The sequence below is a fragment of the Haemorhous mexicanus genome, chromosome 20 (assembly GCF_027477595.1).
Source record: "Haemorhous mexicanus isolate bHaeMex1 chromosome 20, bHaeMex1.pri, whole genome shotgun sequence".
Classification (NCBI taxonomy): domain Eukaryota; kingdom Metazoa; phylum Chordata; class Aves; order Passeriformes; family Fringillidae; genus Haemorhous; species Haemorhous mexicanus.
Window position 1 is genome coordinate 8,408,590 of NC_082360.1, and position 17,500 is coordinate 8,426,089.

At 42.2% G+C, this 17,500-nt stretch overlaps 1 protein-coding gene across 1 annotated transcript in view; it reads right to left on the reverse strand.

Moving 5' to 3' along the window:
- Nucleotides 1-17,500, reverse strand: part of SMURF2 (SMAD specific E3 ubiquitin protein ligase 2) — a 59,964-nt gene that overhangs the window by 3,948 nt on the left and 38,516 nt on the right. The window contains exons 6-18 of the mRNA XM_059864135.1: nt 15,961-16,045; nt 14,605-14,688; nt 12,839-13,041; nt 12,583-12,667; nt 10,485-10,643; nt 6,642-6,852; nt 5,089-5,192; nt 4,066-4,180; nt 3,468-3,646; nt 2,896-3,033; nt 2,567-2,687; nt 1,077-1,278; nt 20-95 (exon numbers count right to left, since the gene is read on the reverse strand). Of these exons, the coding sequence (XP_059720118.1) occupies nt 20-95; nt 1,077-1,278; nt 2,567-2,687; nt 2,896-3,033; nt 3,468-3,646; nt 4,066-4,180; nt 5,089-5,192; nt 6,642-6,852; nt 10,485-10,643; nt 12,583-12,667; nt 12,839-13,041; nt 14,605-14,688; nt 15,961-16,045 (1,762 nt within the window). The remainder of the gene's footprint in view (nt 1-19; nt 96-1,076; nt 1,279-2,566; nt 2,688-2,895; nt 3,034-3,467; nt 3,647-4,065; nt 4,181-5,088; nt 5,193-6,641; nt 6,853-10,484; nt 10,644-12,582; nt 12,668-12,838; nt 13,042-14,604; nt 14,689-15,960; nt 16,046-17,500) is intronic.

Here is a 17,500-nt window from a genome sequence, read left to right on the forward strand (position 1 = left end):
AGAACTGACAAAGTCTTACCAGGTGTGAGCTTTAGGCAAATTATTAGTGCTGGCATCAATCTGGTGTATTGTGAAGAGTCGTGGGCCGGCAGCACCTGAAAATCGAGAGCAGATCTCTGTTACTGTGTGGAATAACATGAAATGTCTTTGGTGCACTGCAACAAGAGGAGAGCAGTTAAAATACAAAGAGAAGCTCTGCACCAAGGAAGATGAAATCATAAATAGGCAGGAAAAAGCTGCAAAGTCCCAGTGGTTGTGGGACAGAGCCCTCCTTGCCCACCCATTCAGCCCTGCAGTTATTTAAAGGAAAGGCAAGGAAAAAAGCACTGATAAGGAAGAATAAATCAGCTTTTTCACACAGTGTACTGCACAATTCTAACAGTTTTTAATTTCTCTTATCTCACCCCTCCTATACAACAAAAACTTCCACAGCTGTACCTGTCCCTAACAGGTCTTCAACAGTGGCTAATTCCACTGAAATCCCACAGCGTCACAATGTCAATTCCTTATAATTTTATTAAATTTATCTGACTACTAGAAATCCCTTTAATGTCTCTGCTCAAGAAAAAAGACTGCAGCACAGCCATTGTTTAGACTTGGTCTGCACTGAAGATGCCACAAAGGACAGAAGAAGCTATAAAAATGTCCCAACCTGAGCAAAACTAGAATCCTGGTATGAGCAGCCATTACAAATACAATTTTTACAGAGGGTCAGTGTTTCTCATGGGGACTCTGCTGTTAAATAAGAGTCTGAGCTTGAGCTGTGTTACTGCATTTCAGTCTGAAAGAACCCCCAGAGCTGTGCAACTGATGAGGGTTTGTAAAAGTTCGGAATTAAAACCCTGCTCCCGGAACCCCTCTAAGATCTGAGCTGATCAGAACCGCCTGCCAGAGAAGGAAGTGCAGAACTGAAATAAAAGAGCCATTTGCACCTGCATAAGAAGGTACCCGACACACAAAGAAGAGCCACTCGTGATTGCAATCAGACCACTGAAATCGCTCTTTAGCAGTCGCCCTGCAGCTGGCAGCCCCACCTCCAGCTGCTCCCCTGCTCCAGGCACAGCCCCGGGCGTTACCTTGCAGTGCCTTGAAGCCCTGCAGAGGCACCCGGGAGGAGCCGGTCACGAACTGCAGCAGCCGCGCCCTCCTCTCCTCGTCGAAGAGCTCCACAGCCTTCCAGAACCACTTCACGATGTTGCTGTCGGGGGTACAGTGTTTTAACCTGGTATTTGCCTTCCAGTCGTTAACATCGATTTTTCCCAGTCCACAAATGATGAGCTGTAAATTTGAAATAGATTTATTATATTATTTCATCACTGGTATAAAAGTGGGTTTGGACCCAAATTATGAAGAAATGATAGTGAAAAATGGACAGATTTTATACCAAAGGCAAATTATAACTTCTCCCTCATCTTAAGCAATGCAGAAATATATCTTTGGGTTTTTTTTAATTTTACCAATTTTTCAAATGGTCTCAATTCAAATTAAAAAGAACCCAAACAACCGTTTCAAGCTGAGACAAGAGGGCCTTGACCTGTCAGTTAAACAGAAGCACAGATTCTACCCCTGTATGACAGTGCAGGAATAATTCACATTTGACCTCAGTACTTCTTTAGGAGCATGGCCCAGGGTGCAGTTTGTCTGGTCCAGCTCTGAAGCCCCAAAAGGAATCTTGTTCCTGTGATACCACACAAAGGACAGAGCAGCCTTTATTGGCACTGAGCTTCCAGTGCTCCTGAAGGGAGATCCACAATGGATCAGGTTAAGTTCAGGGAGGATGTGATCATAACTCTGAAGACATTTTTATGACTAAGGACACTGGACCTTCCCCTTTCTTATTCTACAGCTACAAAATGGTTCAGGGTTAGCAGCATGGCTGGCTCACTGCTGGGAGTGAGAATATTTGGGATAAAGGAGGAGCAATCACCTCATTCCAGCCCAGGGATCACAAGCACATGTGAATAATTTACCTGGGGCCATTTTACAAGGCAAACCCCTCAACTCCACAGACTGCAATTACATTGCAGTTTAAGGCAAGCTTGGGATCTGTGGATTTGCCTTCAGAGGATATTGTTTGGATGCTGATCCTGACGTTCTGTAGCACACTTGTTTGTGACAGCATCTTTCCTTCTGCTGGATTTACTGGACCAGTCTGGCTAAACTGAGCTCTGACAAACCCCAGGTGCCTGACACCAATCAGGGCAGAGCACTAAGGACAGAGAGAGAGTGACAGCCTGTTCTCCTGGCAGCATTGAATTTCACATGAGGAAACTGTCCTGTGAGAACTGCACCAGGACTCTGCCAGAGCAGTGACACAGCCCGAGGTCACTGCAGGTCCTCAGAGGGGTTTGAGCTACAGGGGAGGGGCTGCAGCCACTTGTGCAGTTGCTGTGAGCTGTCACCTCCAGGAACACTGCCACAGCTCTCATGGGAGGCTCACACACAGCCATGGTCCCCCTGAGCTGCCCAGCCCTTGCCCTGCCCCTTATCCCAGGTGAGAGCACAGCAGGGACAGCCCCGCGGCTCCGAGGGCCTCGCTACACCTGACACACAACACAACACTGACCTCCAACTCCTTCTCATCAAATGTCTTCAGCAGATGTTGGGGGATCACTTCATTAAATCCCTTCTGGAGCGCCAGAAACTGAGCTTCGATTCCTCGTAGAAACCGCCAGTTCACATAAAGTCTGTGAGCAAGTGCAAACTGGGTTTGTGGAGGATGCATTCAAATACAACAAAGCTGCAAATGATCCAGCCCCACAGCATGGCCCCGCTGACAGAGCACTGCACAGCCCTGCAGCAAAACCCAGCAGCACAACACTGACAATGCAACAAGTAACAGCTCCTCCCCATTGGAGGAAACAAAAAGAGCCCTGGGAGAAGCTCCTGATGTACCTGACATATTCCTTTTTGTTCTCCTCTGTCACGGGGATGCTTTTGCCGTTGGGTTTCAGCTCATGCTGGATGATCTCCCCGTAGGCGTTGTGCTCCACACAGAACGTGTGGTCCAGGACCCCGGTGATGTCGTTCTCACTGGTGCAAAGAAAGCAGCAAATGACTGAGGGAAAACATATTCTGCAAATATATTACAGCCATGTTCTACCTGACAGAAGCACAGTTTCATTTTTCAATGGCATTTCAAAGTCCTGCCTGGATGTAGAAGGTGAACATACAGTTTTACTATGTTACATTTAAAAATCTTTATCAAAGTCTCACTGTTATATTTTAAAAACCTGTTACTGTTAATAATAGGTAAAAATAATAAATTAATATTAACTCCACACACCTCCCCCCTAAAATATGAGTAGCTTGAGCATTTTTAGCCTTAAAGAAGCTGAATTGTGTGAGAGATTTCTTAAATCTGCCTGAGAAGGAGATCAAAATACACCTCGTTTCCAGGATTTAGGACCATTATCACATAACAGAGACAGCCTCTAACATCCTGAGGTACCCTACAGAGTACATACAGTATCCAAACTAAGCTGTTATGGAGATCAGGGTCCACCAATTCCATGTCATCCAAAGTAATTGGCTTCCCAAGCAACTGCTTGTAGAAAGGCAACGTGAAGCCCCCATCAATGTAGTGCCCATGGAACACAGCCATCCCCATGATCCTGCCCACAAAGTGGAAATAGGACAAGTGTTCCTGGAACAGAGCAGAGACAAGGCCATTCCGCTGAGTGAGAGCCCCACTGCTGAGCATGAGACAAAATTTCAACACCCAGAAAAGAAGAAAACCCCAAGCCCAAACCCCGTGTAGAGGTTTTGTTTTGTTTTCATGCATGGCACACTGAGCATTTCACTTCCAGTCCAGGAGTCTTACAAGTAACAATCAAACCGAATTTCTCCCCAAGGAATCATAAATTGACATCTGACAGAAAATTAAGAACACATTTGAGAAGTTTGATCAGTGCAAAAAAGAAACTATCATATAATTGTACAAATTCAGTGTCCAGCAGTACCAATTGTAAGAATTTGGCTCCTAAGTGTTGAGCCCTCTCCAGGTGTGTTTGATTTCTGCTCAGAAAACAAGCACTGATTGACAGCACAGGGCAGCAGCCCTACCGGGTTGACGGCGGAGTCGGGGTTGATTTGCAGCGTGTAAATATCATCTCGGGAGTACTGGAAGAGCCCATAGTATGGATTCAGCATTTCATGGGACAGCAGGTACAGCCACTCCCTAGAAAATAAAATAATTTATTGGTACTCTACAGACAAATGCATTCCTACACTGAGAATCGTTTCAAAACAGTCTGATTTTTAAAATCTTACTATTGAACATAAATGTGAAGGAAGTTATCTCTGAACATGCTGAGATATGGCTGAAATCAGAATTGTTTTTACTAGCTCAGAAACCAACACCTGACAGCTGATGGATTTCCAGCTTTCCAAGATTTTCCTTCAGGCTACTCATTTCCAAGAGAGTTTGACTGTGATTCTCCTACATCCATTACACACTAAGACCAGACAATATGCATTCACTTGAATAGAAAGGTGTTGGAATAAAAGCTTTTGATATAAACCATCTTTAAGGTAATGGATATATTTAGTTCAGGTTTTAATTATGTGTTCACAGATCAGTAAATAATGGTCTGACAATTGGGACTGTAATTTTTTTATAAGGGAAAAATAACCTCAGACTGTTGACAGACTGAAGTTGCCCACCAACTGCTGGTGGCAACATTTTGCTTCAAACAGCAGTGACAGTTTGTAATAAAGCATATTTTTTTGGTTAAAATTGTGCCATAAAGCCAAGTATTTAGTGGTACATATTCTCAGATACCCAAACTTCACTAACCAAAGAAAAAGATGCTTATTTCAATAGATACCAAAACCTCTCACATATGACAGATATTTGACATGATGTATAATTTGCATTTTATTTTCAATAAATTAGGGCACTTTTTTTGATGCAGTTTTTCTTTTACAATACTACCTAGAGCTATATGTTCTTATGACATTTAATCTGTTAGAGAAATAAAAACAAATGAGAATAATACAAAAGAAGCTGGGCTGGTTCAGGATTCAAAGCACAGGGGCAGCTGGCAGGGTTGGGTGCAGGGGAAAGACAGAGAAGCCACTGTTTACCTGGCCACACCTCCATAATCAAGGCCCTCCTCCCCACGAAATTTTATCATCAATCGTTTCCACAGGTCTTTTGGCCTCATCTTCATGACTTGCCTGTAGGATTCCTGTAAACACACAACACTTCCTTTTAGTAACTGCTGTTTGCAGAGTAAAAGCTGCTGCTGTGTATTGGAAGTGAAGGGACTTTCAGACTTGAGTCCAAAGGGAGCACTCTTAAAGGGGACATTATTTTCCTGATCTTCATCAGTTTCTCAAATCACAGATTGTTTCTTCATTTTCTCCAAATGTGATAACACTTGTCAATAAAATGATGAGAAGATGAGAAGAACCACCTCCCATTAAATTTCCAGGGGTGAGCAGTGTTCAGAACTTTGTCCCTCATTCTCACATTACTGACACAATTTTTTTATTTTTGTCTTCCATAAGGACTCCTGGATTTTGCAGCCTGAAAAGCCAAGAGTGGAGCTTGTACTCTGGGTAGAACACATGTGCCAGCCTCCAAGAAGCACCTTAAGAATGGAATCAACAATGCCATGCCAGTAAATCCACAGGATTATTCCTCTGTCAGTAAGTGTTCACCAAAGAAACACAGAAAACAAGGTGAAAGGCAGAACAAATGCAAATGAATTAGAGAAAAAAGTCTGGTTCCTCTTTATGTGCAGCATCAGCCCCAAGCTCTGCCTCTACAGGACAGAGGAGGCAGGTGGGTGTGTGGGGACCCAACACACTGGACTGAACAAGAACATCCTAATTCTGTAGCCTTCTCTCCCTTCTTCTTTCAGCTGCTTACAAAGTGATCTGACTCTCCAAAGGGAAGACCAACACAAATCTTTCTTGGCTGGGAAAAACTGTGACAACACAGTGGGGTGATCAAGTTTGTGGGTGGGGTAAAAGTGCAACAGGGATGGGTGGGATGGGTGAAAGTCCTCCAAGGGACAAGCTGTTCTCCAGAAAAGGCCAATGAATTTTAAGTGTGTTTAGTCAAGTCAACAGAATGATTCTGCTGATTACATCCCCAAACAGAATGCAGAGACCCCACCGTGGGCATCTCTGGCCATTCAGAAGCCCAGGCAGTTTGTAAAACTGGTCTGATTCTGGAGAGAGAATTCAGATTGATGATAAGAAATCCAAACTCTGCAGAGGAATCCTATTCAGTAGTAGTTTTACTTAAGTTACACTGTATCAAAGATCACTAATAACAGAGTTGAATTTTTAACATCCCCTCTAGAACACTCATCAGCTTCTCAAATACAAGGAAGAAGGGAGACAGGATCCTCACATTAGGTGCTCAGACTCCTTTCCACAGTCCCTGACACGGGGCTGCACATCTCCAGCCACAGAGAAAGTTTTCCTTGATGTAGTTCATCTCTCCAGGCTAAAGGCATCTATGTCAATTACATGACAGTCCTGGCATCCCCCTGGAACGCCTCCTCTTCACCACGGTAAAATCCCAGTTTTAACTGCAGCCCCCGAGGTCCCACCTAAGTGAACACCTCCTTTACACAGCTATAAACAACCCCCCTGTTTAGAAACGGGTCAAAATCTCGAGTTACCTCAAAAATCTCCTCCCTGGAGACCTCGATCCGACAGTGGCCAGCCTGAGGCTGCTGCTGGGACAGCTCCTGCCGCAGGATCTTGAGCTTCTGCACCAGGTCGCGCTTGTAGCGCGGCACCGTCAGGCACTCGGCCTCGTCCGGGAGCTGGCACAGGGACACCACCTGCTGCTGCTGCTGCTGCTGCTGGTCCTTGAGCTGGTTCTGCCGGCTGCAAGCACACACAGCTGCCTCGGAGACCATTCACCCAGCCCCTGCTCTCTCCTTAAACGTTCAGGCATTGCCCCTAAACTGCTTTCAATTCACTGGGATTATTACTGAAAACGTCTGGGGCCAGTAAAGAATAAATTCAGAGCGATTTTATCCTGACCAAAGACATATGGGTCTGTCTTTCTTGGCAACTATCAGGTGTTTTTAGGGCTTGTTATTTCTATTAGTGCTACTCTACAAAGTATGCAAAAGGTTACAGCACATACAATAAGGTATTATCCATAGAATTTTACTACTAAGCTGCTGACACTGAATTTCTCAGAGACCATTTCCACATTTCCTTTGCGTGTTTTCCCTTCCTCCATTTTAAAATTCAGGGATCTGCCAAACACTCTGCCTCTAATCTACAGTCAATACCATCATCTGTTTTAAATGGCTTGTCTGGAAAAGAGTAAGCTTACAAAAAGATGTTTGTACTGGCAGCTTGGCAAGGACCTTGTCCCTTGTACCTGGCCTAGTCTGGACCACAGGAATGTGGGAGTTCACATGGAACTAATTGGCACAGATAAACAAGTATTTTTACTAGCAATTCGAAGAGATTTGGTAAATCTGACTTCTTACTAGGAAAAGTAAATGGATCATGTTGCAGAGATGTTCTCTCTGTGTCCTTTCTTGTACACAGTGAGTGGATATTTTTATAGCTTTTTAGTATGGCATTCCCAAGCATCACAGGATAAAAACTGTATTTTTAAAGCCTAAGAATATCATCTCTCTGTGGAGCACATGAGAATACCCTACATTTACTGGATAAATAAGAAACATTACAATTTAGAATGTTTTCCAGTGGAAGGCTAGTTCTTTTTTTTTTAATATCAAAGATTAAAAAAATAGATGGAACCAAATACTGTTTTAATGTATTTTATAATTTCATTTCATAAATGAAATTTATAATTTCAAATTATAATACATTTATTATAATGTAATAATTTTAATGTATTTTATAATTTCAATGAAATTTACATTTCATTATCTGTCTTGGGACAGGCCTAGTAGAAAACTCTCCTGGCCAACCAAAATTCATCTCCAGACTTTTCCACAGGGACACCCAGAAAAATATAAATCATTGTAATAATTTAGACACACACTGGCTCTGGTTCTGTGGCTCCATGTCATTTGTGCCATGTGCATGGTAACTTTCATCTGTGATTAGTTTTAAATATGAATCTCATTTAAACTGTATTTACTTGATACAATATTAAAGCTAAATCCTTATTCTATTGTCTGGAATTTCTAATTCCATAAGGAGGACTAAGTGAAAATTCTCCTCGTATAGGTCTAGCAGAGAAGGCCATATTTATACACTAAAGTGAGCACCCCTCCATACCACATTTAAGGGTAAAAAGTCTCAGTTCCCCAAAGCACAAAGCCAGAGAGGGTCATTCTTAAAGGAAATGCAATCTCTGAAATGAGCATGATGTTAGCATCAAATGAAATCATTGCTTTTCTCCACACAGTGCTTCCCAAAATAAGGAAGTACTAGGAGGAGAAAAAGAAAATGCCATCTTCCAAATTTGACTAAAAATGATCAGTGCAGTATTAGCTAAACAACCTGCAGTGTCTGAGGTCACTAAATCTCATTTCTCAGCTTGTTTTCCCAGCTGAGTGACTATGCTTGATTCCATAGAGTGCTTTAAGGATACAACTAAATACTTTTCAGGTGCCACAACTTATCAAAATTATCACAAACTCTTGGGCAATGTCTCAGAACAGAACTGGGTAAAAAGTCTGATCATTTTCATAACTTACAAAGTCATAACTGGAAGAGCAAATGGCTTTACTCAGCTCAACAGAAAAAGTATCACTGAGAGTAAATGCCTCTGAACCTAAAACTATCACACCCATCCCACACGAAGTCTAAACTTACTCCTTTGATAATTTACAAAATGACAGGCCTAAGGCAAACTACTTTTTTTGTTTGTTTTTTAAAAGAACAAATAAGGAGGTGGGCTCAGGGTAGGGGAAACTTTCACACATCCTGTTTGGTGTAATAAAAGAATAAACACCAGCAATGATTTATCAGGCAGCAGACTTTGCTGATGACACTGTTGGGTGAGTTTCTGAAATCCTTTCCTAATGAAAGACAGATGGACAAATGAACTTCAGCACACTATAGGAGAACTCCACGTTCAAATAAATGCTAAATGGTTCTGTGATTCTGGAAATTAAAAGTCAAATTGGATATTCCAGCTAACAAAGGTAGCTCTGTTATCTGTCCTCCACAATCCACGTAGAACTGGCTACTGTGCCCCTTCTGCCATTTCCAAATAAACCCACCTGAGGAGGCCAGTTTGTCAAATACAGCCCAGTTCACTGAGCTTTCTACAATTTCAGAATTGCACTGCTGTAGCCAAGAGGGTCTGAAGTTTTTTTGAAGTAAAAAAACTGAATCTGAACTGATTTTAGGAACTTTTCAGTGTTTGAAACATGAACATGCTCCTTCACTGCTGATTTTTTCCAAGACCATTTTATTTTCAAACCACCAACTTCAATTCAGCTAAAATGAGTAGTAATTTCTCTAACATATTTTCTGTATTTAGGCTCCTCTCCCTCTTGGGGTGTGAGGTTCAAGTGTATATTGGGTAGAGGCTAGACAGCTTTTGTATAATGCAGAAAAGACATGCTGTCTCCTGGATATGACTTTCCATTCCTCAGCTTTGTCTTTTCGATGCTTATTCCCATTATTCTTTCCTTCAGCTTTTCTTCCCAATGATTCACTTCCTTTCACGACTATTCCTCCTACACACTCCATCCAACCAACTCTTCATTGTTTCTTCCACTTAACACCTACTCAATACTTTACAGGTGTTTCCCAAGAGTATTAAAAGGTATTAGCAGGAGAAACAATAGAATCAAACTCACAAGTACCTCGTACAAGCCTCTGAGAGAAAAAAAATGAGAGAAAAAAAAAATATTTGTTTGCTTTTTGGTTTCCAGTTTTAGTAGAAAATCCCCAGTGTGTAATGAGTGTCTAGGGAATAAAACACGACCCAGAATTCTTATAAGTTTCTCCTTCTCTTTTCAAAACTGTGAGATGAAATTATGATATCAAAACACAAAGGTAGAAAAAATGCGGTTCCTATTTTATCCTTTTTGTAAAAAAACCGAGTCAAATGACTGGGGCCTTGTTTTGAGAACATATCAACTAGTCCTACTCCAAAACTGAAGGCAGGAGCTGAGTTATTTCTCCTTTACTCCAGGAGAATAGCTGGGCACTTGTGCACCCCTTCCTAACTCATCAGTATTTGACACCACCGGCTCACATGCAACTTCTTGTTTTAAAACAAGTTCTCCATAACTGAAAATAGAATGAGGTATAATAAAAACAAAGTGTCTCTCTTGCCGTAAGGGGAAAAAAAAAATCTATGGGCCAATCTTTCCCACCAGACAGCACTTGCTTCCCTCCCCCTGTGCATCACAACAGCCACATTCCTGCCTAAATGCTCCTGCAGGCTTTTTTCAAGCTCATCTTTGCCGTGAAACAGAGCAAGTTGTGAGTGGTGTGTCAAAGAACCACTCCTTAAAGCCTCGGGAATGGCAGAGTGCATCTGACCCACAGCCAGGCTCCAGACTCACTTCAGGACCAAGTGCAGGTTTGCAGAGAGCCGCGGGTCCGTGAACTGCGTCGTTCTGTTGTTATGGTCAACAAAATAAACCCTGCCCGTCGCTGTATTTCGGATCTCCCATCCAGGAGGCAGTGGACCAAGCTCTTCACAATTGATGTTGCTAAGATCCCTGTGAAAACAAATATAAAATGAAAAATACCTCAGCAATTGGCCTCCGAGCCAAACAAGCGTAAATGTAACAGAACAATTCCATGAAGTCTGAGAAAATGTATTGTTTCAGAAACCTGATCTGTTCAGCTGGAATCTCTGCTCCCAAGGTACAAGCCCACCACAGCAAAAACACACACCCCAGAACACATGCCGTGGGGAAAAAAGTCCTTATCAAATAGCCCTCATTTTACAAACTAACTTCAGCTGTTCAGCTAATAAAGGCTTCAAACAAAAATAAAGACCACTGCCATATTTGTCAAAATGGAATTGCAGTTCTGCACCAATTCTGACAGAAAACATTTTTTAAAACAACATTAGTCACGTAAGGAGCTGTGAATCACACTTTAGAAACTCATAGAAAACAAAACTGTATTGCTGGAGAGTTATACTTTCCATGAAGAATTACACATGGGATGTGCATGGCACTGGCTGCTTTGCCCCAGAACCCCATGAGCCTGTGGGAAGCAAACAGCTCTAACAAACTATTTCAAATCGAGTAGATGAACAATGACTCAGCTCTGCCCTGAGCAATGCAGAGGTGGCTCAAAAGGTCTCAAGAAAAATTCTGCTGAAATTCGGAAGATGTAAATTCATTCCAGAGCCTCACTGAAAACAAATGCTGGTCTCCAAAAATATACACTGATTATTCATGGGTGCAATTCACACCTCAGACTCCTCACTGTCCAGTGCAGCTCTTCCCAAAGGTGCTCAGCTCTCCCAGTATCATGGGAGCTGAGGGAGGAAAGAGCCAAGGGACAGAATGCCTTAAAAGGTGCAGTCTGCAAGGATTGCAAAGACTTGAGGAGCCACTCATGGAAACATGGAAACAAGCTCTGGGATTGAACTGCTGCTATTCCCATGAACACACTGCTGCTGTACTGCAGGGATTACTTCTGCTGGCTCCATGACTGTGGCTATTAGCCTCAAAAATACAATATTCCTTAGAAATGACATAAATTCTATCCTCATGCAAACAATTCTTGTTCTCAGAGACACTCCTGCTGTTTGTGCTGCCACACCTCAGGGCAGTGCTGACTTAGATTGCACACAGAACTATCACACCCCAAACTTAAGGATTAGATCTTCATATTATTTTTGTTAGAGCCTGGTTTTGCATAATACACAAGTCACTGACTTCCTACACTGGCTCTGCAGGCAGTGCATCAAAGCAAGGTACAATCTTCCAACAGAAAAACAGTAACAAAATTCAATTTCAAACCTGCCAATTTCAAACCACACAAATCTCACACCACCATTCCTGGACTTTAGGAGGCAAGCGTTTACAAGAGGATTTATTATCATTTACAACTGGATTTCTTGCTTATTTAAAGGACAATCAGAAGCTGCTAATAATTTCCACTATCATCCTTTCCTTTCAAACATATCAGCAATAATCACATGTACTTTCATGAACAGTATGTACATGTATATTGTGTAAATAAGGACATGGAATTTAAAAGACTTAGGATTTGTTTTTTTCCAAGTGTTGAGATAATTTCAACAGGAAAAGCAGTTTTACTGTTTCAATCCAATTCAGTTTTCACCAAAGTATCTTGATGGAACTTCTTTTGGAAGGGTTCAGCTTTTACTGTTTGTTTCATTATGTTGCAGAGTACTAAAATCTGGACTTGGCTCTAATTCATATGCAAAGCCTAGAATCAGTGAACCGTTCCTGTTTCCAAAACACTACTTTAATTTATTTCCTAGTTTTCATTTTTTCATCACAATACCAACTTGAAGAACTGGAGAAGACAGACTAATTCATTTTGATGAGTGACATGTTAAAATAATGTATTAGGGGCCAAGAATCAGAAACATTAGCCAGAGAAAACTTTGAGGAGAGCACTGCTTAAATGATTTTGATCTGAAATTTTAAGGGTACTTCCATCATTTCTTACCTAGGTACTCTTGGATCGTGCCACGTGCTGACACCAGTTTGAGTATGCAGAAAATAGACTTGACCTTGCTGAGTTGTCCTTTGCTCTATGAAATCAAGACAAATTAATAAACATAAGAACAAAAAATGCAGCACGAAAACTCACAAAGACCAATTTCCTTCAACCAAGGAATGAAAATATCTTCCACATGAGAAGACACAACCCATTTTCCCCGTTCCTTGACAGCCCCACAAGCAACCCCCTTTGATTTCCATACCATATCCCTCAGGCAGGTCGGGAGGGGTGTGCAGGTGTGTCCTGCTCATGTAGTTCCTGTGCCTCTGGGAGCGCACCCTCCTCTCGGCCAGCCGCGGATCCGCCGCCTGCCCGCAGGACGCGCCGTTGGTGCCGCCGATGGGAGTGTTCTCATCCACCAGGCAGCTCAGGGGCCTGCCCGGGCTCGAGTACTCCGATGCTGGCCTGGGGACAGCGGGACAACCTCAGTGCTGCTGGCCATGAGGATCACACAGCACACCTGGGGCAGCTGCACCCCGGGCTCTGGGGACACCTCGACTGGAGCAGGAAGCTCCTGGTCCACGCTCACCAGACGAACCAGGAACCTCCTCACCTCCTGCCGCCACATTTCTCTTCCCAGAGAAAAGCAAGGCACAATTCTTCCCAAGAATACTTCTGGGTTTCACATTCTCTGAACCTCAGAGACAGAAAAACCAATTCTTGTCTCATTTACTGCTCCTGTGTTGTTCACAAGTGGAATGCATGGTGGAAGATTGTTTACCTGAAGGGAATTGATAATTAGATTCTGGTGTGAGTGTTGTGATTCACTGACCAATTGAATCCAGGTGTGTGTGTGTGTGTGTCTCTGTGTGTGTGTGTGTGTCTGTGTGTGTGTGGGGACTGTGGCCTGACAGTCACGAGATTCTGTGCAGTTTGAGTGCTTGGCAGATTCAGTTTAATATAGTATAGAATAATATAGTATAATAAAGTAATTAATTAGCCTTCTGATAAGAAGGAGTCCTCCTCATCATTTCTCCCTGCCACAGGGTTGTCTTGTTCTGATAACCTCCAAACTTTCTCACCTTGCCTTTGTGTGGCTGAGGAAGTGATCAGGCCTTGTTATTCCTTCTAACTTTTACAGAATGTTATTAGGCCAGGATGGTGAAAAAGGGCTAAGCAAGAATAAAAGCAGTTTCTCACAAGAGCAACATTGACCAGCGTGATTTTGTATCTCAATGCCGCTTTCAAAAGGATTTAAAATGGGTTAAAGGAGGATTTACAAGGTCACAAGAAATCCCTAACACAAACTATACATTTTGCATTTGTTTTTCTACTGTGTCTAGAGCTTGGAATGGGTATTTCAATATACCAGGAAAAACAGAAATAGGATAACTAAAAGCTCTTCAGTCCTTTCAATCCAAAACTGCAAACATGTATCAGAGCTGACAGTATTAACAGTCCAGATTATTTAAAATCAAATATATCCATGCAGAGACCTGAATGATATTGAGAATGGAAGAGAACATCTGCAGGCACAGACAATCTGCAGAGGATTGTGATAATGCAACGACACTGCCTGCAACACAGGCAACAGCAAAAGTGACTTGAGCAACAGTTTCACAACACGTATCTACAGTGATCAGAAAAAGTGATCACGATTTCCAAACACACTCTGCAGCCATCAGCTGTAACTGTTCTGGGTTACACAGTCACAGAGCACTGTCTGACAGCTACTCATGGTCTCACTTCTTCACCCCTTTAGATGTCTGCAAATTTAATGTCTGTATTTATAGAGCCCTTCCACAGCATCTCTACAAGAAAGCAAAGATGTTACAACCAGAGCAGGGAAAAAGGGAGTCAGAATGATCTTCTGAGTTAAATATTACGCAGACTGAAGGAGAAGGATGCTACAGAAGGAAAGCATTCAGCTTGTGCAGAATGAGCAACCCAATCCCCCTGGGAGAGCCCCTTGGAACTGCTCAATAACCAAACTCCATCCTCCCCACAGCATCCCCAGGAACTCCTCACCGTGTGGGTCGCTCCCACTGAGTTGTCCGTGTGATGTGGTTTAAATACTGGATCCTTCCAGAAGCAGTCCTGCGCTCCTCCCACCTGCAGGGCACACAGGCACAGATAAGGCACTGAGTGCTATTTCCAGGAAACCAGGGCACAAAATGTTTCCAAAAGAAATGCCCAGCTCAGGAAGACTTACACTGCTATGAATCACGTTAGCTGAGCGAGGTGACAGGAAACAACAAAGTTCAACTCAGAAATGGTTTAACATATTCTTGCCTTGGAACCAGGCACATCATTAACAGTATCACACCTTCATAGTCAATAATGGCTTGAATTCTAATTAAATCCAAGTAGTCACATAAAGGAACTTCTTGGAAACATGTTTAATAATGCATTTAACTTCTTTTGACCACTGACTCTAACGAATGCTTTCACAGCATCTTCATGCATGACTTGCTTTCATTAAAAAGTCAGCTTCAAATAATATGACTTTTGAATTATCATTAAATTTGCACTCTGAAATACACGAGGCTGTACAGCAAATTTTGCAGTTACACAATTAAGTGAGCAATATTTATGCAAGGAACATTCTGAAGTGAAAATTTAGAAGCATTTTCAAAAACGTTTTTGACTTATCTTGACTCCAAATTAACAAAATAATGCTGTTACAGACCCCAGGATGATGATTTGCATTTCAAAATTCATCCTCTGAAAACTCATTTTCTCCTGTTTTTACCTGCCAAGAATCACATTTAGAAAGTCTGTGTTTGCTCTGAAGAAGTTGCTGACAGCACCAGAACCTAACCAGAGTATTTTCCTGTGTTTGCAAAACTGTTCTAGGTGATAATGATGTCATTAACTCTCACAGGGACAAACAAGAATCCTAAACCCTACTTTTGGAAGGTAAATACAGCAAGAGCTTGGGCTGCATTACCTTTTCCAGTCATGTTTTCTTCTCTAAGAGGTGCGTGAAGAAGAAGTGATCCATGTTTATCACAGTGGATCTACACCTCTGCGTGGTGCTGCAGAAGGGCAGCCAGGCAGCATGGTCACTTCCTTGCTACAAAACTACTGCATGCATAAGGCACTTTGCTGGCTGTGATTTAATCTGAAATATGTGTTTTCTAGGACAAGTTATTTTCCAAAGCATTTCTTTACATATGTCACCTCCCCTTTTCCAAGTGGAGATAAGACAACAGCCAAACTGCTCTGCGTACCCCAGCTGGCTCAGCTCCTGTGCTGAATGCACAACTGCAGAACTCTGAGTGCAAGATTTAAAACAATTTATTTGCACACTGAAGTCTAACTATCACAGCAGTCTGTTGTATGAGCTGGATTTGTGTTTACATCACAGTGATGTCAGCTTACCCATCTGGTAAATCGTTATCGAATAACCGACTGCAATCCACAACTTGTCCTCCTGTGCCTATTCGGTCTCTGGACTGAAGACTGACTATTAGGATAATAAAAGAATTATTAAAGATGTGGCATCTTTAATGCAAATTGTGGTTACATTACAAAGAGAATTGGTACAACTTGGAGGACTAAGCTGAGACATGTTCAGGATATCCTTTTCCTTCTCACAAATCAAAGATGTTTGCAAAGGAACTCTGTTTTCACACATGGAATTCTCTATCTACACCTTACTTCAAAAAAGTTAGCTTAAGGAATATGAGTGCATGTTAAGGCAAAAAAGGAAGTGAACTGTGAAACTGCAATTAATTTTGTGTGTTGAGATGGACTTGACACTCAACTGGTGGCAATGGGGTGCCACCTCACACACGGCTGGGACAGGGCCAACAGCAGAACTCTGAACAGGAAGAGCTAAAATAAGGAATTCCTCCCTGGTTTTACCTCCTTCTCACGTATTTTGTGCACTCATGGGTTTCAACACACACACAGACACACAAACACAAAACCAGGCAAAATGTAACTGCTGGAAGCACTTCAGATTTGGTTTCTTGGCAACTTTCTAACACCAGTAGTAAGAAGTCAAATGCAACTCACACAAAGCCTGAAAAGCCCTTGCTCGCCCTCACCAAAACTGCTTCACTTTGAATTTTTTTTTTGCATTACTCACTGTAATGGGTATTTATGCCTGAAGCTTTTGTACTGCAATTATGAAAACAAAGATTTTTTTAGGCTGCTTTTGTTCCCAATATCACAGTTCGAAAGTGTCCAATCTGATAATTTATGACACTTGTGTTCCTGTGGGGTTGGGGTGGTTTTTTGATGTTTTGTTATGCCTTTAACAATAAAACAATTGCTTAAAAAGCTAAATACGTGCTGTGGCCCACATTCTTGAGGTGGCATTAACATACCTCTGGACAACTGTCTTCAAGTCCTACTTATATGCAGTGAAATGATCTTACAGACCTTAACCTGGATGCAACCAAACTTTTGTAAAGATCAGAATGTCAGAAAGACTGGAGCAGAACTGGCAGATTCTGCCTGAGTCCCCAAATTTTCAACAACAACATGTTTTGAAGCTTAGAACTCAACAGACCAACCCAGGGAGCCCTGGAGTACCTGCTGCATTCCTAATCCACATTAAACCCTCATGGTCCATGAACTCTAACATTACAAAACAACTTCAGAGGGAAAGACACCTTGAAATTCAACCAAACCAGGATCTCACATGATGTATTTATTCTGCCACAACCCCATACACTGCAAGTTCACACCACTGCAGGTAGGCAAGGCTGGGCAAGCAAAACACAAAGACAGAAATTAACATAAACAAAGGCAATTACCTCCCCTTTGCCTACGTGAGGAGCAAAATTTGTGCACAGCTTCATTTTGTAATAAGTAAGGGCTTATTTTTTTCTGCACTGCCACATCAGAAATAAAGTAGTGGCATAGAAGAGCTGCAAGATTAAGACACAATTCAGATGCCCCTGGATCCATT